General features: G+C 46.5%; 3 protein-coding genes across 5 annotated transcripts; 2 read left to right on the forward strand and 1 right to left on the reverse strand.

Annotated features, from left to right (window-relative positions):
* Positions 1-543: 543 nt before the first annotated feature.
* On the forward strand, positions 544-3929 carry LOC131885570 (fork head domain-containing protein crocodile-like). Its single transcript, XM_059233643.1, has one exon. The coding sequence runs from the start codon at positions 1527-1529 to the stop codon at positions 3651-3653; it is 2127 nt and encodes a 708-aa protein (XP_059089626.1). The 5' UTR covers positions 544-1526; the 3' UTR covers positions 3654-3929.
* Positions 3930-12570: 8641 nt separating this feature from the next.
* LOC131885295 (forkhead box protein L1-like) lies at positions 12571-17591 on the forward strand. The gene is made up of 2 exons (XM_059233313.1): positions 12571-15360; positions 17340-17591. The coding sequence occupies exons 1-2, from the start codon at positions 14876-14878 to the stop codon at positions 17566-17568; spliced, it is 714 nt and encodes a 237-aa protein (XP_059089296.1). The 5' UTR covers positions 12571-14875; the 3' UTR covers positions 17569-17591.
* LOC131885289 (probable phospholipid-transporting ATPase IIA) lies at positions 17583-23726 on the reverse strand. 3 transcript variants are annotated; one of them, XM_059233306.1, is made up of 11 exons: positions 23133-23726; positions 21467-21617; positions 20669-21373; positions 20260-20604; positions 19781-20191; positions 19522-19698; positions 19234-19463; positions 18891-19165; positions 18367-18819; positions 18049-18252; positions 17583-17956 (listed from the first exon to the last, which is right to left on the reverse strand). In XM_059233306.1, exons 1-11 carry the CDS (start codon positions 23492-23494, stop codon positions 17823-17825), a joined length of 3447 nt encoding a protein of 1148 aa, XP_059089289.1. In that variant the 5' UTR covers positions 23495-23726; the 3' UTR covers positions 17583-17822. The 3 variants fall into 3 exon arrangements, with proteins under 3 accessions (XP_059089289.1, XP_059089290.1, XP_059089291.1); XM_059233307.1 differs by lacking the exon at positions 23133-23726 and adding an exon at positions 21711-22193; XM_059233308.1 differs by lacking the exon at positions 23133-23726 and adding an exon at positions 21753-22191.
* Between the last annotated feature and the right edge of the window lie 928 nt (positions 23727-24654).

Below are 24654 nucleotides of genomic sequence, written 5' to 3' on the forward strand. Positions count from 1 at the left end.
GCTTGAACGAACATCGACCATGATGAACACGTCATGTAGCCATTGTACTAGGAATACGAGCATTACGTACGTAGTGGTGTGTACTTGCTTCGTCGGACACCCCTGTTCAATATGAAGAGTGCTTAGAAGTTAAGCAGTCCCCACTTGAAAATCCTTCCGTCCTAGCCTACTTGCTTAGTTCTCAATGGTGTTCTTCGGTGAAACTGCTACGGTATTGTGGACACTTGAGTGTTCTTCGATCTAGGAGTCGTTGACGTCGTCATCGTCGTCGTTCTCGTCCTCTTTGCCTTTACCATCATCATCATCATCATCATCATCCCATCGAGGCAAGTGGCGACTCCCAATTTCCTCTGAATTCATGCCAAGGCTCACAAGAGCCTCTCCAATCCCAATCCCAGGGCTCCTCCTCACAACAGCCATTCGTCCACAACTCAAGGACCCTTGAACTCTAATAGGCTTTTTCGGCGAGACCCCTGCTGCCCGATCGTCGTCTTCTGCGTGTTCTTCTCGCTCAACTCACGGATCCATTAAGCGATCCCTGCTCGAGCTCGCCTGCCCTCTTGCCTTTCGATACGTCAACGGCGCTTGGGCGGGCAATTTGCCGATAGTGGAGGAGGGAGGCCAGGCGCAATGGGAGGAGCCTGTGAGAAGTCCTCGCCACCTGCTTGCCTGGGATTCGGGATTTGTTCTCACCCGCTTAAGCTCGGATCTGCTTTTGGAAGCGTCGTTTTTTTCTCCAGCGTTTAGTTTCAATCTAGTTTGCTTGTTGATTTAAGGCCAGGCCTAATACTCGGTTATGTTTTCACAATCGGGTTGGCTACTAAAGTGACTGAGATCCTATGTTTTTCTAAGGTGCTTCTTGCCCCAAACACACAAACGAACTTGTCGTCCACGTCCAAGTTCATCGCCGAGGAAACAGTTCATGATTGTTCCAAATGATTGGGTGTCAGTTTGTCTGAGTGAGTGCATATCTGTGTGTTTTGTGGCCAAGCATCCGTTTGCTCTATCAATATTTCCATGTTTACTGAGGAAATTCATTCGGAATAAAATGAGTTTTACCCGCTAACAACAACAATAACGACATCAACAACAACAACGGCAGTAACATAAGTAACGCCTTGCGTTGTGGCAGACAAGCGAAAGTGGATGGAATAGACTCCTCAAATGAGATGGGATTTGTGATTTGTGTCTCTGAATTAGGTAGTCAACGTATTTGTGGCTCATAAAGCCATCTCAGATCAAGTTCATCACCCACGACAGGCCGTTTTTGCTTGGGGATTCTGACAATTTCTTTGGGCTTGCAAGTGCAACGAGAAGTGTAATGAAAGACGCTTCTATTTCACGAATAGCACTCGGCCAGCATTTGTTTGTGCTAAAGTTCAAAGTTTCCTCAGGGAGCTCTCGGTGCAGCATCCCAGACTTGTCTTAATATTGGGAAATCTAAACTAGGGCAACAGCAACAGCTACACGACCACATTATCCGGATTCCCCCGTTTCCAGCCGAGAATACGGCCAAAGCTCTCTCGATGCACATGCAAGACAATTTCAAGTCAAGTCATCTCGATCACAGTACTCCGGGTGAGACCTCTCTGGCCCTTGCCAAGCAAGAAGCCATTGACGTAGCTGCTGCAGCGGCGGCATCTGCGGCGGCAGCGGCGGTAGCCGCAGCGGATTTCGAAGATCAGAAAATGCATGCTCTCTTTGGACAGAACGAGTCGTATTGGCGAAGTACTTATTCATCGTCGCTTCCGATTGGCGGGATGCCGCCCAATTTGACGAACTGTTATTCGGCCTATGATCAATACTCGCCCCATGCGGCCATGTCCGCAGCTGCGGCGAGATATTCGCCCTACTCAGCATATTCTAACGGTCCTCAAAAAGATATGGTGAAGCCGCCTTACTCCTATATCGCCCTAATTGCCATGGCCATTCAGAACAGCCCTGAAAAGAAGGCCACATTGAACGGGATCTATCAGTTCATCATGGAGCGATTCCCTTATTATCGGGACAACAAGCAGGGCTGGCAAAATTCCATCCGCCACAATCTAAGCCTCAATGAATGTTTTGTCAAAGTGGCACGGGATGATAAGAAACCAGGAAAGGGCAGCTATTGGACCTTGGATCCCGATTCCTACAACATGTTTGAAAATGGAAGCTTCTTGAGACGGCGGAAACGCTTCAAAAAGAAGGACGCCGTTCGAGAAAAAGAAGAAATGCTCAAGCGAACCTTGGTTCCAAGTGCCGAGATGTTGGCCTCACTATCACCCAACTCCCACCATCCCTACAGCCACCACCACCATCAACAGCACGCCCAACCCCAACAACAGCATCATCACAGTATGGGCCATCACGGTCAGCACGGGTCCTATCACCAATACTCGGACTCGGATTCCGCTTTGGAAGAGAAACCTGTTGTGTCAGAAGCCAAGGTGAAATACACCGCTCGATCAGAGGGTGGGACGGCCAGAGGCCATTTAAATCATCACCACGCCAAACTCAAAGTCGAGCCGTCAGATCCTCTCCACATGGATTCAGCTACCTCACACGCCTCCTCGGGTGTAACAGGGGCGCATCTGGCACCGCCTCCACCCTACCATTCAGACCAGGTTCTATCTCATCTCGATTACTCGTCACCAGACGGGAAGACGCCAGGCGTCATGGTCGGGGGTCCCACGTCTCTCATCCAACACAGCTTGGCCAACCTTAGTCCGATCATCTCCACTTCGGTCAACTCTTCATCGTCTTCTTCCGGTCACCTGCCCCCGTCGTTGGTGAATGGCAGTGCTAGAGGAGGTCAGCTCCAGCTGGCTGCTCCCACCTCAGTGGGTCCATCATCTAATTCTTCTTCGCCCGTAGCGCCACCACTGGCTTCAGACACCATTCCTCCCCAGGGAGTCACTCCTAGTGCGAATACTGACACGTGCAACAATTTCTCGGTCGACTCACTTATGACAGTCAACCAAAGTTTGGAGAATGGACGTCCATCGGACCCAGTCAGTCGGGATAGTAGTCCCAATCCTGGACCCCAGCCCCCCATGCACCACCTAGGGGGGGTGGACTCTCCGCCAGCTACTCATCATCATCACCACCATCACGCTCACAATTTGGACATGTCAGCCTATCGGGCTTGGGGATCAAGTCAATATCACGGGCATTACGGGGGTCAGGCCTTGGACGATTTGGCGGCCATGACGGCTTCGGCCGTGGCGGCCAGTGCAGCTGAGAACGAGTCCATGAACGGAGGCTCATCGCCGCCCAACGGACTGAACGGTCTACCCGGAAACCATTATCGTTCATCGTGGTATGCATTGCCGTCGGCAATATCCGCTGGATCTCATATGCAATCGGTTCCAATCGGAGATCATAGCCCCAATACCCTGAGTTCCATGTCAGAGGGCTTCTCGAATCGAGAGGCTCCTTCCTATTTTGGAGATCCCCACCACCATCAGAAGCTGTTCTTATCCAATTCCAATGCACCCTTGGGCCATTGCAATCGCTATCGTCCTCAAGCTTCGTACGCCACGTCTCCCATGGGCTCTGTGGCCGGTGGAAATTATGGCGGATTGTCCCATTCTCATCTAGCTCAACATCATTCGGACTGCAGTGGTTCCATTGTGGGTCTGACAAGTGATGCCACCTCTAGCAAGTATTAACCCAAACCCACTCCACCAAAACGACTAGAATTGCCCCTTTCTCTCTTCATAATCATTATCCAACACCAAAACAAGCTGTTAATCCCGGGTCCCGATCCGAAATTGGTTGTGTACTGTATGTTGCATTCAAGATGGAACCAGGCGAATGGGTCCAAAACGAACGTCAGCTGATGATCAACGTACGTTGTCGTATATTTGTAGCTTGTCTGACCTCGACAACGCCAATTACTATTTGAAGTATGCTAATAAACATTTCCAACACATTTTTTTGCCTGATGTTCATCCGTCAATAGAGAAGCCAGAACAGACGAGGAGACGACGAAAAAGAGAACGAAGGAAGAGAAAAGAAAGAAGAAGAGAGAGAAAGACAGAGAGACCTAGAATTTTTTTCCCCGAACTCTCAATTCCAACGAGCAGAGAGGTATGAAAGTCATTAGTTTGGCTGTCAGACGGTTTTGTAACTGAAGGCTTTAGAAAGCGACGGGGAGAAATTAGTCAAATTGATTTTTAAACCCAGGGGCTGAAAATATCCCATCTCAGAAAAGACCATTAATTTTGCAGCATTTTTCAAATATAGTTTGATCTCCGAGAAAACAAATAAAGCCCTCGTCCTCATCTCCACCTCTCTTCGTGTTTCGCTTTTGCTCTTCATGCTTCTCTTTGTATCACAAGGGAGATGCCTTCGAAACGAATAGAGCTCTCGCCATTCAAGCATCGTTTTTCTAACGAACCGACAAAACGAGACTTGATTGACGCCCGCCTCTCACTCAATATGCATTGATGCATTTTCCAATTGACCCCTCCGATGATTCCGTTTGGACCGCATTTTCCCCTCGTGTCAATATAAAAAAGTGATCTTGGCCAAAGAACTCGTTCTGTGCCACCGACATCGTGACAGACTTGCAGTTTCTCCAACAGACAACTGACGGATACGAGTAGACACGGCCAAGACGAGTTTGTCAACACCAATGCCGGGTTCGGAAGCGATCAGACTTACAAACTCTTGGCTGGGGGTACGACGACATTGGGGTCAAACATCATTCTTCAAACTTTCGTTTCATCGGATTCTTCGGGAGTGATTGCCAAAGATCGATAAAGAACTAACTAGGGTTCAGACATGCACACTGCACAATACTGTGCTTCAAAATTGGTATAGACCTTATTCTCTGTTCCATGGCACACCCAATGTTCCATCTTGAGCTCCAGGTCCATGGTGTTTGACGTGACGAGGAGTTCTCATTCCGATTTCTTTGCTTCAATTTTCTTGTTGAGTTTAGATGGCGAGGAAGACGATGCGAAAGGGAGGGAGGGAGAAAATGGAGAAAACTGAGAGAGAGACAGAGAGAGAGAGACAGGAACGGACGAGTTGCCCTCTCTTCCATATGGACACATTTGGCCTCATAGTCGTCGAGTTCTTTTCGTATTTATGCTGGAAGAAGCTGTCATTGATATTACGTTTCGTGGACCCTACTATACTGTATGTCCGTACTCGTACATACGCTATGAAATGGCTGGACGTCCAAATGGGATTTAAACGTTGGACAGGTCGGACGAGATGCCAAGATTGTATTGTATGGGTTGGTTGCTTTGACCTTGAGCAATTTCAAGATCGAGTTCGAGTCATAACTAAGAGAGACAAAAAGACTTGGACCCTCGCGTGACGCCGGGATTTGTTAAGAAAACATATAAAGTTGCTGATCAAACAAAGAGCGAAACCCGAACTTACGCGGGATCCCTGAACTAGGCCATGAGAAATTTGATTTGCCTCTTGTTCTCATGGAGCTGTTTCTAAAACCGTATCGTCTAGGTCATAACCATTTTAAAAAATAACTCGGAAACCTCTGCTATCAAGATCTAGGCCACAACCTGTGGGATTGATGGTCATCCTTATTGTCAACGTGGATGGTGTGTTGATTGGACATCAAAGCGACGAGCATACTGTACACAGAGTCTGGATGAGCATGGAGTTGATCTAAAGAGTCACTACAAGAGCCGAAGGCGCTTATTTTAGCTCCTCCATCTCGATTCGCGTTCGTAGTCGTTGGGCGATTTCCCCAGGGGGAAAGTTTCGCTCTACGTACATCTATAGCCGTGGAACGAGGGATCATGGCACCAAGACACCCTCACGCTCACTCGCCAAGAGAACAGCCAAAGACAGAAAGAGCGAGCGAAGCAAAGAAAAACATTGGGAAAATATTGACTTACTAGTTGGGAGCAGGAAGGAAACTAATGAAAATTGACTTTTATCACTCTCTACTGACATGATTACCGCGGAATGGTCCTTGCTGGCACCCCCAGACATTGGCTATTTCCAATGTAATCACCTGCCTCAAGATGATCCGAGAGACGAGGAGTACAGTGTGGCCATGCAAATAAGTTCCCATTTTCGGCAGTTCAGAATTTCCCTGCCAGTCATCAAATCATCGGATAAAGTTGGGCGTCGGTGGGTTTGGAGTATGGAGAGAGATTTCACTTTCATTGAATGTGTCGCTTGGTGATCCGCGAGCAACGTGAAGTGCTTCTTGGTGGGCGAATGTTGGCCTGTTCTTCTCTGGAGTGACGATTAGTAAGCAACTTCAACGGTACTACAGTACAACTACGCACTACAGATGTGAGATCTCATTTCTAAACATTGTATGACATAATGTCAAACGATGCAACAACGCCTTGGAGTCCTCGAAGCTCATCCGCAAACATCGGAACATGGACCTTGAGCTCAAGATCCTCCTGGGATAAGGGTATTTTCCTTAGGATACTGAATGAAGAGAGAGGAGCCCTTGGGTGGGTTTACTAAGGTATTGCTCAGAAATATTTAAGAGTGAGACTCGTTCGAGATGAGAACGAGTGATAGAAGTGACGTGGAAACATATCTTCAACCCCAGAACTGGTCTTTCTTCGATGACTTTGGAATCTACTGTAGTTCGTACTAAGTCGAGCAGACGAGAGTTTCGAGGTTGGGAATGTCAGGTCCAGAGGGAATCTAGAGATGATTGGGGGCTTTTTGAAATCATTAAGCGTCTTCAAAGAGCTCATCGCTACTTCTTTTTGGAGGGCGAAGTGATGAAATGTAAACTGTGATTTGGCAGAAGATAGTCAGACCATAGCAGTGTTCAATGTGTACAGTACTCCACTAATAGTAATTCCTGCCATGTCGGCTACGACAAGGACCACTGGACAATTGGACGGGCACCTCATCCTAGATTTTTACACTAATCAAAGCCCATGCCAAGCCAAGGCCAGTGAGAAATACCTAAAGAACCAACCGTCTTCGAATGGGAATGAGACAGTGGTGTCGGATGAACATAAGATAAGAACATAAGGGCTCTCTATCATAAGGTCCACGTTGTGATGAACTTGGACAAACCGGCTTCGTTCCATCTGGCGGTGCTTGTCTGCATGTCTTGGGCCACTCATTAAATGCGACTAGACGTTTGGAGGAGCATTTCCCTTTGGACGGAACGCCAAGCCTCTGTTGTTGACTAATCCAAAGTCACAAATTCAAAGGCCATCATTTGACCCAAGAATCGAGCGAGAGACCGAAAGAGAGGGAGGCGTAGATTTTTGTCTAAATTCCGACAGTTGGTGGAGCACAAACTTGAATAGTGGAGGAGTAAGCAAAAAGACAGAGGGATAGATCGAAAGAGGAGACAGAGAGAGTGTGTGTGTGTGTGAGAGAGAGAGAGTCAATTTGATTTCCTTTCCACTTTTCCTGTCCATTTCAAGAGCTTGGAGCAGCGCGACGGGAGATTGACAAATATTTGACTGCTCATTCGTGAGCCGTTCGCTTGAGAACAAGAAGCTCAAGAAGCACGCTAGGAACGAACGAACGAACGAACGGACAGTGGAGGCTTTACACATTCGCTTGTACCTCGTCAAAGTCTAGAAAAATACATCCAATGTCCAATGGCAAACACGGGACTCAGCACAAGAACGGAACCCTTCAAACGTCCTCTCTTCAATTGACAAATCAAACCGGATAAATGCATCTTATAACACCTATTGTGCAAATGTCTCCCTCTCTGCCACTCTTTGGCCTCCTCGTTGTTCGTCAACTAATTTGGGATTCAGGAAAAGAACTCATTTGTTGGACGAAGAGTGCGTTGGACTCGGGTATTGCATGATGACAGCTTGGACTGAAACACCAGAGAGGCTCAAGTCAGGGCGAGATGAGAAAGAGGCCAGGAGCATCCGTGTTGGCAACCTACAGATGACTGAGGCTCAAGAGATGAGAAGATGCTGAGGAAAGACCGAGAAGCATTACCTAATCCAAAGAGGCTGGATGCAAATTGCAATCCGGCTATTGTTAGATTTAAAGGCAACGTGTTGTTCCTATTGAGCTTACAACTTCAACTACAAAATGTGATGCTCAAAGGAACTCTGTCATGAACTTGTCTGGTTTGCTCAAAAATGATTTTCATTGGCTGAATGCATTGTCGGTTTCATCATCATAGGATTTCGACGCCCTGATATTTGCAGGCCTAATGCCTAGAAATTTATATAACTTATTCTTTAAAAAAATGCTTTTTATAGCATTTTGCTTTAAAGACCCTTGTTTTTTATTATATTGTCAAACGTGTTTGTAACTGAACAAGAGTAAGCCGAAGATTCAAATCGTGGATTCGTTACTCGACTAATTTAAACACCTCTCCTGAGTTCCCCAAAGTCTGGTCTAGTTTTGGCTCCAAAGGTGGCCAAGATCTTTCGGTCACATTAAGAGTCGATTTTGAATGATGTGAATGAGTCAGGAGACGTGAAATTTTTCTCCTGTCCGCGGTCTATCTCTCTACGATTAATGGTTTTGCAATCGGTTCAAAATAAAGATAAATAGAATTTTTAAAGCTAATATAGTTTTAGCACAAATGTCGCTTGCGGTTACATTTGTTCCATATGCTTTATAGTTTCAATGTTAATCTGAATTGAACTAAGTGCTACTCTAGTTATAGACGTTAAATTTCAAATCACCTTCAAATAATCCACCAAAAGAAGTCCACTTTCTAATCCAACACCGCTTAAATTTTTCTCCGATTACTACTAGTTATATAAAAAAAAAGATTGCTCCAACTTAGCTTGTTCTCCTCAACAAATATGCACCGAACCGAAAATCTTGGTACATCTCCCAACATCTTAATGGATGTGGTTTGTTTAGACGGATTTCGGAGGATCTGAGCGCACGTGGTATTGAGTCAATACATTCAACGGTCTACACGTACTGAGTGAGCATTGCTGCACACTGTTATTGTGACAATCATGATGAGTGCCGTGCTCCGTGGCTGTTTTCCCTTCTTCTGCTGCCACATATTATGGATTTCTTGCCAATGAACAGCCTCATCTTGACTTCCAAGTCTGTGAGCTTGGCACTCGCACCGAGTTGTGAACTAATCTGTCAAATAGCACATTGGCAATGCTGAAAATGTTCCTCCCCCGATCTTGAACGCAGTGCACTGCACTGCACTGTACGTACGTACGTACGTACTGTATTCTGTTCTTGGTGCGTCTCACTAATTGATCTAACAGACTCTCAAAATGAAATGGAACGAAGGAAGTACAGAACCCTCGCCATCATTTTTCGATCCGTTTCCTTCGACTGATTATTCGGAATGGACGGGTCCAAGATCCAACCCACAGCCCTGGACATCTATTTGACTGGGAGTCGGGGAGGGGAAGAGGGCTGGCTCATTGTACGTAGTGGGAGGAAAATCGCATCATCCGTGACCCCGTGATGACATTTAATGAGCGGAACATTTCCAGGTGGTGACACTTTGATGAACGAGCAATTTGTTGCTTGTCGTTCTCAAGTATGCCAGGAATGTCCACCTAGTTTACCAGGGCGTCTTTTCTCGAAACATTGCTGATATCTCGTTACGACCAACAAGTTACTATAGATTAGATGGAGTGTGTATATGTGCGTATCTTCGTTCTAACCACTGGATTATGGACGAACTTTGATTTGATTTGAATGGCTTCCACTAGGGTCTGGTGTTTGAATCAAGAGCCTGGAAATCAAATCTAAATGTTTCATCAATTCAAAATTTGTCCCAGAAGTCCCACAATGAGGTCGTAAAAATCTGATTCCACCCATATTTGTCAGTCATCACGACGAAGAATGAGATCTTCAGACCCATTCTTCCTCCGCTCTGTGCCCAGGAAGCCGTTCTTCAGGAGGTGGAGGAGAGGAAAAAAGATGTTCATTCCTCATATCATATTTTACAACTCACGCACTGTCCAACTTCCGCCGCTTCTAGCTAGCATCAACGAAAAAAAAAAGTGAGCGTGCTAAAATCTTAATGTTTCGACAAAAATAGTGATTTTCTTCCCTAATCCCAGCCCTGCGGCAAGTCAGAACGGCAGTGTTGCCGTCTCAACCTGGATTTCCTTCCTTATCCTCGCCTATCGTTGGCCTAACTGGGGCGGGAAAGTTGGCGGCGAGTGGCGGCCAATCAAAATCCCCACGAACGATCGAGCGCGTAAAAAGAGGAGGAATAGTCGGGCTAAGAACGGGACCCACGAACATTTGCTTAATCATTCAGGGTCACATTCAAGGTGGCCGGGATGGAATTACTCCAAAATAGAGCTGAAAGGTCAAAATGGCAGGATAAAATTTCACAATTTCTCGATTTTGACGTGACGTGTCGACTGGCTTTAGCGTTTGGGGGAGCGGAAAATGAGTGACATTTTCCCCCTTCCGATGATGAGGGATGCGAGCTAGTTCGCCTTGGCTCTCTCGTCGCTTTTCGATTCTCGCCTGTCTCCAATCCGGCCAAGCAATGCTCCAAAGTCATCTTCATCTTTCCTCCCGGTGAGGAGTAGTGACATTTCCAGGGAGAAAGTCGAGCAAACCTCGTCTGAGTGGAATCACATTGTTGATATTTGATACCAACGTTTAACACCCCACTCATTTCATCCATCCATCCATCCATCCTATAGCCTTCAGCCTCCATGTTGCCTGCAGCACTGCATTCCAGTCAAGGGACCCATCTTGGAAACTATTGAAATTCAGCTTGTGTATAAATTCCTTGTGTATAACCTGCGTGTAATGAATAAGTGAATGTTAATCCTTAATCTCACTGGGTTTTGCACGAGCCTTCTTTTTTTGATCCGGAATGAATATCAGTTGCTTTCATTGAAAGGTATCATCAGCCTTTGAAGATGTCGAATTTGAGTCAATATTTAACACCCAAAAGAAAGTTACCCTTGAACGGAACCAGGTGTCTTGTCTGACTTAAAGCCTGACAATTCTTCATCCTAATTGGCCATCTTGAGTGATAGAACGAGTCCTATTATGCTACGACCAAGGAGACTAAAACCCAATTGGAAATTTTTGGTACTGCGTAGGTGACCAATGGCCCTTTTTAAGGCTGAGATGATGGGGTCTGAAATGTGATGATTTAACGCGTTGGGGGCGCTAATGTCAACGCCGTTAGCGCCAAATGGAGATCTTGAACACGAAGACATCACACTCATTAGTGACAAATGAACGGCAAGTCAACATTGGTCACCCATCTCTCTTGTTTCAACCAGGACTATAGCATGCGTAGGTTTGGCCAAAGCTCATTGGTGTTCGAAGAACAGTGGCTTAGTTGGGTTCCCAGGTTTAAAATGGGCAACCAACCAAATTTTTAGCATTTCTGCTTTCTTTTATCCAGCCCATTGAACGAGATTGGAATGTCTACCGGGTTCGTCATGGCGGGAACGAAAGAATGGACTCGGGTTTTGCTTGGAATGGCTCATATATGCAAGGCTTATGTAACGGGATGATAAGCTTCCGAATAAAAGCTTCCACAAACTGAATTGGAGCATTCAGAGCGCCATACATGGGCAAGAGCTCATGAAGAGCTTCTCGTTTCTTTCGAAATCCAACAAACATACCAAAGTTTTTAATGATAAATCCAACTAGTGTTCAATCTTCCCGTCATCATCAGAGCAATCGAAATGCAAAACGCATCTAAGTACCAACACAAGGCAAGAATCTATCCCCCATAGAGAATATATAGCACTTTAACTCAGCCTGCCAAGCCCATTGCGTGCCCATCTCTGAAAGGTCGCTTGACGATTGTGAATTGGCGAGAGAGAGGGAGAGTTAGAGAGGCGAGTGCAGTGAGTGTGTGCCAAATAAATTCCTGGGTTCCATTGAGTAGATAATTCGAAAATTCTTCATACTATTCAACCCGAGGAAAAGAGTTCTGCCTTGTCCAAGCGACACAGGAGAACGTCAACTCGACTCAATTCAATGACAAAATGGATGAACAACGAGCATCAGATTAAACCACAGCCGTGGGGATCTTGTCAAGAAATTAGTAACATACGTACATTAAATGGGGAGAGCAAGGAGCTAGATGGCTTCCAGGGGACCCATAAGATGTTGGCTGGTTGGCACCCGTGGACTGAGATTCCACGGGGTGTCAATTTCTCAACCTCAACGGAAGCGAGAACTCATCCCCGTTGCTGGTTGAAGTGTTGATACTTAGGATTGGTGACTTGATGGTACCTCACAAGAAGCACATTTGAACCATCGCAATCGCAATGGTTCGACCAGGGAATGGTTGGAATGCCCCACCACTCTCACCTGGCCACGATGGTACGGAATCAATAATGATAAGCAGTTATCAGCTTTGTGAATGGAACTGGATGAGAGTGATGGATTGGCGTTCAATTTGGGAGTTGTCATCATCCCGTTGATTGCCAAATGCAAATCACTCTGACTCTCTTTGTGAAACGGATTAAACCGTATTGTGGCTCTAGATGATGGGGCGAGATGATGTTGGGGGGGAATGTCTGTCTCATTTCAGCGAGGCAGAGATAAATTCCACTCTTTGTTCAACCTTATCTACTCAAAACATTTGCACCCTTTGGCATTATTACTATTGCCAATGGTCACCCTGGGCACGGAAGACGCAAACAGAATTGAAGTGATGAAGAAGCATCAGCCGTCCATCAATCTCTAGTCTCAACAACCCCGTTTTTGGCGACAATTCTCACATATCTAATAGGTTTTGAATTATCCTCCAGATCCCGGGATTTAGGGCTGTCTAGGACCTCAAGACGTAAGCCCTGACGTTGGAAAGATATTTCATATTTCTTGACAACTTGGACATGTGAACATGGCCAGACTAACCCAAGAGATTCATACACACCCAAATCCCATGCATAGCTATGAATGCATACTTGGACTCAAACGACTTTCGAACTTTATTGTGCCCTCATGTAGTTTAAATTAAAACGCCCAAGACCTGCAAATGTGCTCATATCTGGTATGAATGGCTGCCGGCGACTCTCCTAGGTATGAAACCTATGAATCTGGGCGAGGTGTGATCTTGCAAGCCCGGTTTCCTTTATTGCCCCGTAATTGAATGGTGAGGTGTCAAGCAAGACCCCAGGAAAACGGGGACGGGGCCAGATTTCCATGGGAATCTCAAGAGCTCATCTTGGGCACAAAGCCACTCGAGCATTTTTTCCCGATGCATCCTGTTTACATTGGACGAGAAATGCCATTCATAAATGTCCAACCAGAGAGGCAGAAATGGGTCGGAAAATTCGATTGGACAGGCACAATAGTGCATCATGTATATGACCGATGAAATTGAGTCGCAAATCTGCTTTTACCATCTCGAACGAATCTCGGCGCGGCGGATTGAGATATTGGCCGAATGGTTTCGTTGTTTTTCACCCAGGACCGACGAGAGGTTGTCTTGAGCCGAGTTTAAAAGGGCCAGACAAAGGCAATGTTCCTTTGTGCTCGTTGAGTAGGACAAAGATGGGGCTGGGATATCGGATCCTCGTTTTGGGCGTGTGACCAATTCAAGAGGGATTTTCTCTATTATCCTTTGAGGGAAGAAAATCGGACTTTAATGGAGGATTGGACATCATGATTTGATTGAAAATGATGGAAGAATGGGCTTGAACCCTCCTCGGCTTAACTCCACCCAAGTACTATTTTTACGCGCCAAAGATGCCCTTTTATTTTCAAAGAAGAAAATCCCCGGACTAATAAATAACAAGCGTCCTTGAAAACACGTAACGTGAATGGCTGAAATCATTGCATTTGAAGTAGGGAGCCATCAAGCCGGCTGATGGGTGTGGGCAGCCTCAAGCTCTGTTTGGAACGTCAAGAATGTAAGCAAATTGAACAACGTCTGTCCTTCATTGTATGCCTGCACAACTCCATCATAGATGGGCTCACAGCCTTGGACGCTGACTTACGTGCCCCACTCGACCAATGCTTTCTGGACCATGAACAATCTTGACGAGATTAATCAGTCAGAAAGCCATCATACCAATAGTAATACCCAAGGAAGTCTGGAAACTACATATTGCTTTGGGTGATCGTGCGAATTGACGTCGTCACTCCAGACGTCGAGCGAGTACAACACAAGAGGGACATGCCATCATGATGATGGCTCACCAGGCCTCAGAGAGTTAAATGTAACTTTGGAGTCAAACAAAAACACTGATTGGCCTAATGGGCAAGAGAGGAGGGAGCTTGGGCGGCGAATTTACATAAACACCCAACGCCATTGGAACGTCGCACCACCCACCAGGATCCTGATGATTCCAGTTCCTTTTCGGCTTCTTACTATCTTCTCTCTCCTCTCTCTTTCTCCTTCTGCATCTCCCCAAAAATTCGGTGTTAAACAAAAAAAAAGCCGGATTCTGACGTTTAAAGCAGGATGCAATATCGATCGAAATTAGTGCAAACCTTGCCATGATCTACTATGATGTCGGATTTATTATCCACCAGTGTGAGGTGCTATATGATTGATGCAATCTTAGGGAGCTTGTTTGGTCACGAGAATCCAGCCAACGAGTTGCAGAAAAAAACCTAAAGAAGCCACTTTGTGTGACTTTGGTAACTCAACAAACATTGAAAGCCATAGGAAAATACACAAATGATTCGGTCTCTTTGTGAACTGGACTTGTTCATGGACGACGGTGGACATGGATGGGTTACTTTCTCTTGAGAGTTGGCGAATCAAATATTTGGAGCACGAGCGTCACTAGCAGAATTAAGACGATGTGTGTTTCTTAAAACCTGTTGTCAAGGTTGAACCTCCTGTAAAAATTCCATTGGTCCGAATGATGTCCGTTGAGCTGAGAAGTCCATAAAAGTGTGCGTGACCACGTTTGTAGTTTGTACCCAAAATAAGGTTCCATCATCAAGTCGCGGTCCACAAAAAAAGGACGAAGGACCTGTCAGTTGATCAGCGGAGAAAGACCCACCTGCAGTCATGGACCTGTCTCTCTACCTGGACTCATCTCCTTATCATCATCATCATCATCATCCACACTTTCATCGTCCACCCAGTGCCCACCCTTTATCACCCACGCCTTGCCACGCCTCCTACAAGGGCCCAAACTATGGACTCATGGTGCACGGAGCCTACCCGTTTAGTTCGCCCATCTACTCGCCTCCGGAATTCTCGTACAACGAGCCTTGGCAGAAGCCTCCGTACTCGTACATTGCGCTCATTGCCATGTCCATTTCATCTAGTCCGAGTCGAAAGATGACCCTTAACGAGATCTATCAGTTCATCATGTCCCGGTTCCCCTATTACCTACACAATCGGCAGGGTTGGCAAAACTCAATCCGCCACAACTTGAGCTTGAATGAGTGCTTCGTGAAGTTGCCCAGGGATCGAAAAAAGTCCGGCAAAGGTGCTTACTGGACTCTGGCCACGTCCGCCTCGGAAATGTTCGAACACGGCAATTATCGGTGAGCATTAGGCACTTGGACTTGTAGGCTAAGCCAGCTCAATTCGATCTTTCAGTTTTAAACAACAAACGCGCGTAATTTCAAAATATGAAAATAGGTGAAGTGGCGGCCAATTTGATGCATCCCGTCAGATGGTTTAAAGTAAAGAAATGATTAATAATGTAAAATAGAGTAGGATATGAAAGTGCTTAAAATGCATGTATTGATTACTTCAACTGCAATTCGACACTAATTGAGGTTTAAATTAATTATAACATTGACAAATGGCATACCTGTAAATATTTGCATTTGCATTCAATGTCACTTCAAATGCTATTTGAAAGCAGCCGAGCTGGATCAAAGCACCGTTCTCTTATACGCGTATCTAACATGTAATGACACTTATTCTTAAAAGCAAGTTTGTTGTGTAATGGCATCATTCTCACATTTTCAATTTGCTGTTGCTGAACTTTAACTTATATTATCATGCAAGATGTTGGTGAAGCCGATCAATTTAAGAGGCGACAATGCAAGAATCTTCTGCCCAGGTATAGTTAGTTCAAATTCTGGTGCTGGAAGCTATCATGGCAGAATACACCTTGTAATTGCAATTTTTTGTGTAAATTCAGGTGATTTTTTTATGCTGTCAATAAAGACCATATTTATATGCAAGTTTTGGCCGGCCCTAATGATGATGATACGAGTGTTTTCTCATACACGAGGTAAAATGGTAGCATTCAAGAAGTGCAGTATACTTAACACCCTCAGATGTGATCCAGTAACATATACGGTATATGAGGTGCCAGCTTAGCCATGAGTCTTTTCCTGGACTCTACAGGGTGCTTCAAACGAAATGTAACATATTATGTGTATTTTATAACCCTCATAATGGTCGATTTATAAAGATTGTACCCAGGTTATAAGGATATAATAGAGGGGGAACCTTTTGAGCTTCGACCATTTCAAGGAATTGATCCTTGCCAAATCCAGCAAGTGGTAGCAATGTGGTACTTACGAATAGTCCCATGGTAGTACATGTAGTAAAGATAACTCTCTAAAAACCAGCAGAACAGATTATGGGTATAACTTTGAAATAGTATAACCTTAGAAAAATATATAAAGCAAATAAACAAGCAATATGCTCTATCCATACTTGTAGTTTCTTAATATTAATAAATAGCTTTGCTTCAATCACAGCTTGATGCGTTTTGAAATCATGAAAAAAATATTTGAAAAAAAAAAATCGAATTATGGTGTTTGGGTGACGCCATACTTGTTTAAAGCTTTTCACCTCAAACACTCGCCATCCACCATGTCGTTTATCAGATTGCAATTTCCCACTGGTGCCTCTGATTGTAGAGGAATATATGTTATTTTAAACATAAATATGTTTTTCGTTCTAAACTTCAGTGGGCGCTTTGTCATTCAGCCTCTACCAAATAAAGGGCCGATTGGGCCAATTCCTTTTTTGAATTATAATGCGTTTGTGTTATTTTTGACTAATTCTATCAAAATCCTATTTATGATTGATGCCCCGGGTCACATAATGTCCGGAAAAGAAATTGCTTTCAAGGGAAGGCAAGAGCAGTTTATTTAGCAATCTACCGTGCCTCTTCCCGTTTTCTGTGGGCCGTGTGACGTTGCAAATAAAGGACCTTACTGATTATCACAAACTCATTCATTAGGTGTAGAGTTATGTAGCGAGGCTTGAGAAAGCATAACCTTTGATACAACCGTACGTTCGAGCTGAATATTAAATTGTTATTCTTTGATAATGCATATTTGCAACATATTTGCCATTGGACTATTTGTAGATTTGTAGATTTGCAGGTTTACATGATGACATTACATGATGAAACGTAGTTGTGGCGATCAAATGCCAGTCTCATTTAAAGAAGACTTGCTTGAGAATTTTTAATCCTCGACAAAATCGAAATCTGCGTACTTGCTTACGAAGCACTTGAGGATGAGAGATTGACAAATCTATCTCACTTTTCCAGGCGCCGGAAGCGGAAAATCAAAACCTTTGAAGAGCTTGCCAATGTAAGTTCTCGGCCGCTTCAGTTGGCATCGCAGGAGCCACCGCCTCACCAGTTATATCCTAAAAATCTCTCACTGACCAAATCCACAACCGTTCCCGAGACGAACTCCTTTACAAATTCCGAGACCAAAGCCGATCTCCGCCATTATCATCCTTTTAGTATTGAGCGCTTGGTTGGAAGTAAATGACGAAACTGCAAATCCGGTTAGGGTCAAGTCTAATGTATTGAAACGGAAATATTCTCTACTCATTCAGAGCGTTGTAAAATTATGCTGAAGAATATGTTCATGAAATGATTAATACCATCCATAATAAGATCTTGGTAGAAAATTTACCCTGCATGTGATGAAGTATATGGAATGAAGTTTTTATCATTATGCCTCTTCTTTTGGCTTCGTACAAGACCTTTCAGATATCACAGACCACGTGCTGTGGGGTGCCCTTAGGACAACTTGACATAAGATGGAGGCGAGAATCGCTTTCGAAGAATCTTGATGATGTACAAGGGCAGGCACGACACGGCCGTGATCACCATAGTTTTCCACAGAAAATCTGTCGTTCGAATGAATTCCGCATCTGTAACAATGATAGTAAAAACATCGTGCGGGAACCGCATACTCGAAGATTGGGAATGCGTGTTCGATTCGCTATTTAGCTTTCAAACATACCGAAGTAATCTTTCAAGATGACGAGGGATAGAATGTAGATAACGATGGAAAGCAACTCCGCCAGCACCATGAGCAGGTGCCAAGTTCGGATGGTCAAAGCCACCATGATTAATTCGGTCATGATCAAGGCCGTGAATGAAATCGAGACCACGTGAATGAATTCATCCTCAAAGAGAAGTAGGGCACCAAACATGATGACTCCACCTGAAATTGCCGACGAGACGTTACGAACGGATCAAAGACAAAAAGGATCGAACAAAACGCCAACATAGAACAGCAGATTATTTCATGTTAAAAACTACCATTTCCGCGGATCACCTTGGTAAATGCTGATGAGGTTCCACACGAAGAACGTCTTGTAGGACAATGACCTGCCTTTGGTCAAGTCTTTGTAAAGCTCGGGATACGTAAGGGCAGTTCGTCCGGGCACATCTCGATCCAGGACGAGAGAGAACACGGGGAACATGGTGTATACAGTGGCATAGCCCACCATCAGAAAGCCCTGATAGAGTGATACGGACGAGAAGTAGAACACGGCCGAGAAGATAGCCTGCATGGTGGTGATGATGAGACCCCGATGGATCACGAATTGACTCAGAGAGGCACTCCTTTTGTAACTGTTTCGGCCGTGAACCAACATGAGCCGAGCCACGTGCGAGAATTGGGTCAACGAGAAATCAGCGGCCAAGGAGGCTTGCATGCCCTCCTTACCAACAATACCGATCCCCGCACATGCGGCTTGAATCATCGATACGTCATTTCCTCCGTCACCTACACAGGCCCAAAATTTGAATTATCCCAAGGCTTTGAACTGTGGATTGCGTTTGTCAATCTAAGCTTACCGATGGCGGCGGTGATTTTGCCGGTATGTGCTCCGATGAGTCTGACAACTTGGGCCTTTTGCTCGGGAGAGCAACGACAGCAAACCACGGCTGGACAAGCCGTGACGAGTTCCATGAACTCGTGCTCGTAGAACTCCAAGCAGATCTCGAGCGAGTCTCCTTTAATCACCAAGGCGGCATCTTGCTTCCGGCGGAATGCGTTCAACTCTTGATGGGCTTCCGCACGAGATGTGACTGTCCTGAAGATGTGAATGTTCTGGGTTCGGGAGACCAACCTGGAGGACAAGAAACGAGGTCTTAGTTAGGTTGTTTTTCAGATTCTACAATATGGATGAGGATTAACCTGGAACTCTTGGCGATACAAGTGGCCGTTTCCAGTTTGTCCCCGGTCAACATCCAGACTTTGATCCCGGCATTTCGGAGCACCTCCAATGTGTTTCGAACGTTGTCTTGGAGTTTGTCTTCCACACCAGTCACGGACAGGAGCTCCATGTCTCTTTCCAAGGACTCGATCACGGCCGCCACTTGGGCAGATCGATTCACCACTGATAATTTGGCGGCATTGTATCGTTGCTGGAGACAAACGTACGAGTAAATAACATGGCAATGAGACGCATCCAGCAGATCCTACCTCAAAGTCGTGATATTGATCCGCATGCAGAGTCTTTTTGGCCACCACCAATGTACGAAGTCCTTCCCGGGCCATATTGTCCACTTCCTCTTCCAACCAATCGTTGTATTGAACAATAAAAGTCATGACGGTGTCGGCTCCTTTGACGTAGAAGACGATCTCATTCGTTAGATCATCCTAAAATAACGAATACGAAACCATACATTAGTATCAACTCGTGAATCGTTGGATGAATTCGTTATAGTAAACAGCCACTCACTCGGACGATGATGCCCATCCGTTTACTCTCGGATGTGAAGGGAAAGATCTGAAGGATGGAGTAGCTCACGATTTGCCCGTTGGGAGTGCGCAACTTCATCGAGCTGAGATTTCGGTCGACGAGCGCCAGACCCATGGCCTCTGACCAAGTGACCAAGGCCACCTCGTCCGGACTGGCCGCTTGATACGTGACCACGCCCCTCGACAAGACACTCTGCCGGTCGGCCTCGGATTGTTGGTCTTGTTCGGAGGATTCGTCCTCAAACACGGGCGTGACATTATGACACAGAGCCAAGGCCTTGACAGCTTCGCCAATACGAGTGGTGGCCGTTTTCCGCATTCGACTCTTTTGTCCAGTCGATTCGCCAGATTTGGGGTACGCTCTGTAGTAGCTGGTCAGGTTTTGCGATACCTTAAGCAGGAAGGTTGAATTAACAATGGCATTGATTAGTCGGATGATGGTGGATTGTTTTAGCCTACCTCGTCGAATGTGTCCAAGGAATAGGCGGCTGTACCCAAGTGAAGCTTCTTGAAGACCATCTGATTCTGGGTGAGTGTGCCTGTTTTGTCGGAGAGCAAGTAGTTGATACGGCCCAACTCCTCAGGGATGGTGGTGGATCTGGCCACGGTGCCCGGGATATCGCGATCGCGTTGAATGTGCCAGGAATAGAAGATCTTGCCCATGTCCAAGTTAACGCGCAAACTGATGGGAATCAGATACGAGAAGAGCAAGACGAATCGGAACAAGTAGAAATACCAAGGGCCATCAAAGCCCTTCAAACACATGAGAATGAAGGAGAGCGCCAGAGTGGCCGCAAAAAGGAGCTAGAAAAGGGGTCCGAGGTCAAGGTACTTTCATTCATTGGCCTTCAAGGATGTCATAGCTTACTTTGGTGAGTTGATTCAACTCTTGATCCAAAAGGCCCACTTTGGACCGGGGCGTGGAATTGTTCATGGTGGCTCGACACTCGGGACCCGAGTAGATCACGATGCCAAGAGCTTTCCCACTGGCCACCACAGTATTGGCCCACAGGGTGTTCTCGATATTGAGGGACTCCTCGGCCTCATGGCCGTTAATGTTGACGCACGTGATCTTTCCAATGAAACTGTGAATGTCCTTTTGCGGCTTCTCGGCGTAGATCGAAGCCTCCACATTCAAGACGGCCTCGTCCGTGCTGGCTTTCTGAGTCATGGGCACGGCGATTTTGAGCTTCCAATCGGTCTCACCGTCCAATTGATCGGTGCGCACAAAACACGATCCGGCATGCTCCGTGGTTTTCAGCAACACCATATCCGCGGGGACTCGGTGGCCCTTCTCGACGAACACGATATCGCCCACTTTGATCTCGGCACTGGTGACGGACACTTTGCCACGAGGCGTGAGTTTCACATAACGGAAGCGATTGACTTCACGATCGCGCTTGAAGCGTCGGAAGTCATCGATGGCTTCGCGAATCATGGCGATAGAGATGACAAAGCCCAGGGGGCCCCAATAAGTGTAGAGATAGCCGATCCGGAGTTGCGGGATGAACTGACTACACGCCATGAGCAGGAAGAACAAGTTCAAAAAGAACTTGAACTGGTTGTACAATACCTGTAAGAGAGAGAGAGGAAAGACGGTGGTAAGCCCGACGCATCATTTGAGTTTCCAGCGTATAGGGAACAGCCAGGATAGTCATGGACTTACCCGCGGCACAAACGTGAACACACTATATTTCTGATTTCGGATCACATTGGGCGGGAATTTCTGGAGGCAATCCCGCCCAATCCAAACGGTCCGGGAGGTGAACTCCCGTTTCCGACAGCAAAACGAGGGCCACATAGAGCGAGACATCCGCCTGAAATGAGCACGCACACCGTTAGCCGTGAAATACACATGCCACTTCTGGGTCGCCGTCCCACCACCTCCAAGGTACTCTGGCTAATCTGACCTAGGGGGACGGGGGGCCGAATCGGACGAGAGTAAAGCGTACGTGGACTTGGCCGCGGTAGCGCCAATTAAGCGGCGGTGCTCGCCGGAGGACGGGGTTGAGTGGGCGGCGGGCGTCAAGGAATCCAGACTGGTCGAATCGGGGGAGGTCAAAGCGTGCAAGGGGATGCGGTCCGACGATGCCCGGTCCGGATCCTCGTGAGGCCCGCCAAAGCTTTGGTACATGACGTCGGACGGAGCTGAACTGAACGTGACCACCGGCCAGCGGGACATGAAGACAGGAAGGGGGAAGCTGGCACCTAGCTTATCTCTCTCTCTTTGGCTGGCTAGCTGTGAATGCTCCTCGAGTTATTTGGGCCAACAACGAGACATGGGCTTCGTTTTTTAGCGTTGAACTCGACGAATGGTATGGAGTTTCTTGAAGCACAAAACGATACAAGTGCGACAATGAAACGAGCTGGATGGGATGAAAGACGTCAGCATGTGTTGGAGGACGGGAGGCTCTGGCGGGCCGAGATTCACGCACATCCAGTCCGTCCGTCAGTCACTCTCTTCTACTCACTACAACCGAGACTGGGTAGACTGACTCGATTGATTGTTTGAGCCAGCTCTCCGTATCGACTTTCTCATTCAGGAAGAAGGAATACACGCTAGTAGGAAGTAGAACTGTAGTAGAAAGGGACGGTAGGCCTGCCGGAAGGAATAGGTACAATAGGCCTCCGTCATTAAATCTAGAGATTATGAGCCAAGCTCGACGAGTCAGATTGGGTGTGAGTCAGAATGGGGAGCTAGCTACCGGGGAATTCAGAGCTAGGCCCTGGAAGGCTCAAGGGGAGGGGGGGAGGTCGTGGGAGGGGCACGGGCCGGGAAGTGCAATACCTAGACAGAACTGGCGGGTGCATGGGATGACCAGGCGTGGGGGGCAAATTTGACAGGTAAGACGAGGTTCAGGGCCCGTGTTTTTTTGAGGTGAGAAATGGCGGCCTTGAGGTAGTCGGCCAATACAATATAGTTATCTCAAGTGGAGCTTGATAAGTAGTTTCAAGTAAGGCCAAAGTGGTTATGAATTGGCAATCTATTTTAAAAATAATCAGTAATACTGGGTGGTGTTTGAACTACACCAAATCTACTGAATGTAAATGTTTTCTACCAACAAACGTGCTTGATAGCCACGAATGAACGAGATTATGACATGATTTTACTCGAATCGAATCATCAATGCATTATTCATGGCTTGATGTTAGATAAGCATTTTCTTCAATTGGCGGATCGAAAAACGTGTTTCAAACCCTTGATCCTTTGGCTGATTGTTCATAGAAGTTGGAGCTTAAAAGCTAGGGGTCAACCCACCAAAGCCGTTAAGGCCCCGCCTTTATCCTAAGACGTTCAGACCCTCAGACCCGGTGGGTGTTCGATGACTTACCCGGAGGTTGAGGGCGACGAGTTCGAGCCTAAGGCCGTGACGGCTGGGACCGGCCCGTCCACTTGATCGGCGTTCCTTCCACTCCAACAATCGGTCAAGCCTACGCGGGTCGGCGAACGGCCGGGGCTCCGGTGGGCCGGGCCCAACAAACGGGCGTGCTCCCCGTGGCCCGAGCCCGAGGAGGTGGTCGAGGAGGAGGCTGTGGAGGAGGCCGTGGACCAGCGGGAAATGGCCGAGTGGCCCCGTGGACGCAGTTCCAAACACTCGCCCACTAAGCTCGTGCCACCCGCCGAGCCGGGAGCGTGCTCTCCGGCGGCCCGATCGAAGGCACTGGGCGCGGGCTTAGGCGTGGGCTGGTCCATCCATCCATGAAGTCGGTCCCGCCCTTAACCTTTACTGGTCAGGCGATCTCAGACAGGCACCCATCAATTCCGGCCCAATGTCCGAGATTACGAAGCACTGCAGGTCGGCGGAGGCCCGGTGGCCCGATCCTGGTCGAGCTCCACTGGCCACGGGGGTTAGTGAGCGGGTTATGGATCCGGAGAAGCGAGAAGAGGAGGAGGAGGCGTCCTTGAAACGAATCACGTAACTCGTCGGTCTCAGACCAAGGCTGTTTCTTAGTCACACCGATTTTTGGAGTCCGATTTAGGTACTTTAGCTACGTGATTATCAATTGGCAACATTGCGTTAAATAGACCAGTATAGTCGATGCCATCCTCCACACCATGAGTCATGGCCCCAGAAGATCATGGGCTTATTTTACGCCCACCTAGCATGCGTCCCTTTTGAGACTGGGTTGATGCCATAGGAACGGATTGAGTGTAGAGATGTCAAATGTGACCAGCATCATCCACTCTCTGTATGAATTCGTTTGAATGACTTTTTCCTCCCTTCACAAACTTAGAATGGTGCTATAGCTTGTCAAAAATCATTAACCATCATTAACATGAGCCAACATATCTAAGGACCTTCCTCTTAGGAACAAGGTAAAACAGCCCCTTTTCATAAGTCCACCAGGCTTTCGTGGATGTTTGCTTGGTACACATGTATGAAACTGAGTAAGCCGTCTTCAACTTTAAACATGACTATTGTCTATAATCGTAGAACATATTAAGTGCCACTCTGTTTCTTTCCTCTTTGTCTGTGGCTGGCTGGGCTTGGTCTTGTAATTTTGAAAGTTGAAAGTGAATAATATCAGGGTGGTTGAAGTAGAGTACCAATTTACTACACTTCTTAACTACAATTGGTAACTTTGTTTTAAGATAGAAATTATTTTTTCACCTTTGCACATCTAATTGTTGTAGCTACCTCAAACGAAGCCTTATTGGTTTATAATTGTGGCAAAGAATGCGTCAAAGCTTCCTTTTAACGCAATGTCACATTTTTGCAATCACGCAATTAAAGTAACAAAATTGGACTCCAAAAGTCCGTTGGAGTGGTTTGAGTGCTGCCAGATAACCCATGGAGAACTGGTACTTGAGAACTTGAGGAGAAGGCTCTCTGAAACCTCGCAAGAAGACGT

This window comes from Tigriopus californicus, chromosome 8, assembly GCF_007210705.1.
Source record: "Tigriopus californicus strain San Diego chromosome 8, Tcal_SD_v2.1, whole genome shotgun sequence".
NCBI classification, from domain to species: domain Eukaryota; kingdom Metazoa; phylum Arthropoda; class Copepoda; order Harpacticoida; family Harpacticidae; genus Tigriopus; species Tigriopus californicus.

Excerpts from the sequence above, each read along its gene's own strand:
- LOC131885570 (XM_059233643.1), top strand. The coding sequence starts at position 1,527 with ATGCACATGCAAGACAATTTCAAGTCAAGTCATCTCGATCACAGTACT.
- LOC131885295 (XM_059233313.1), top strand. The coding sequence starts at position 14,876 with ATGGACCTGTCTCTCTACCTGGACTCATCTCCTTATCATCATCATCAT. Across the intron at positions 15,361-17,339 it reads TTCGAACACGGCAATTATCG|GCGCCGGAAGCGGAAAATCA; the intron begins GTGAGCATTAGG and ends TCACTTTTCCAG.
- LOC131885289 (XM_059233306.1), bottom strand. The coding sequence starts at position 23,494 with ATGGACCAGCCCACGCCTAAGCCCGCGCCCAGTGCCTTCGATCGGGCC. Across the intron at positions 21,618-23,132 it reads TCGTCGCCCTCAACCTCCGG|GCGGATGTCTCGCTCTATGT; the intron begins GTAAGTCATCGA and ends TGCTCATTTCAG. Across the intron at positions 19,464-19,521 it reads ATCAATATCACGACTTTGAG|CAACGATACAATGCCGCCAA; the intron begins GTAGGATCTGCT and ends GTTTGTCTCCAG.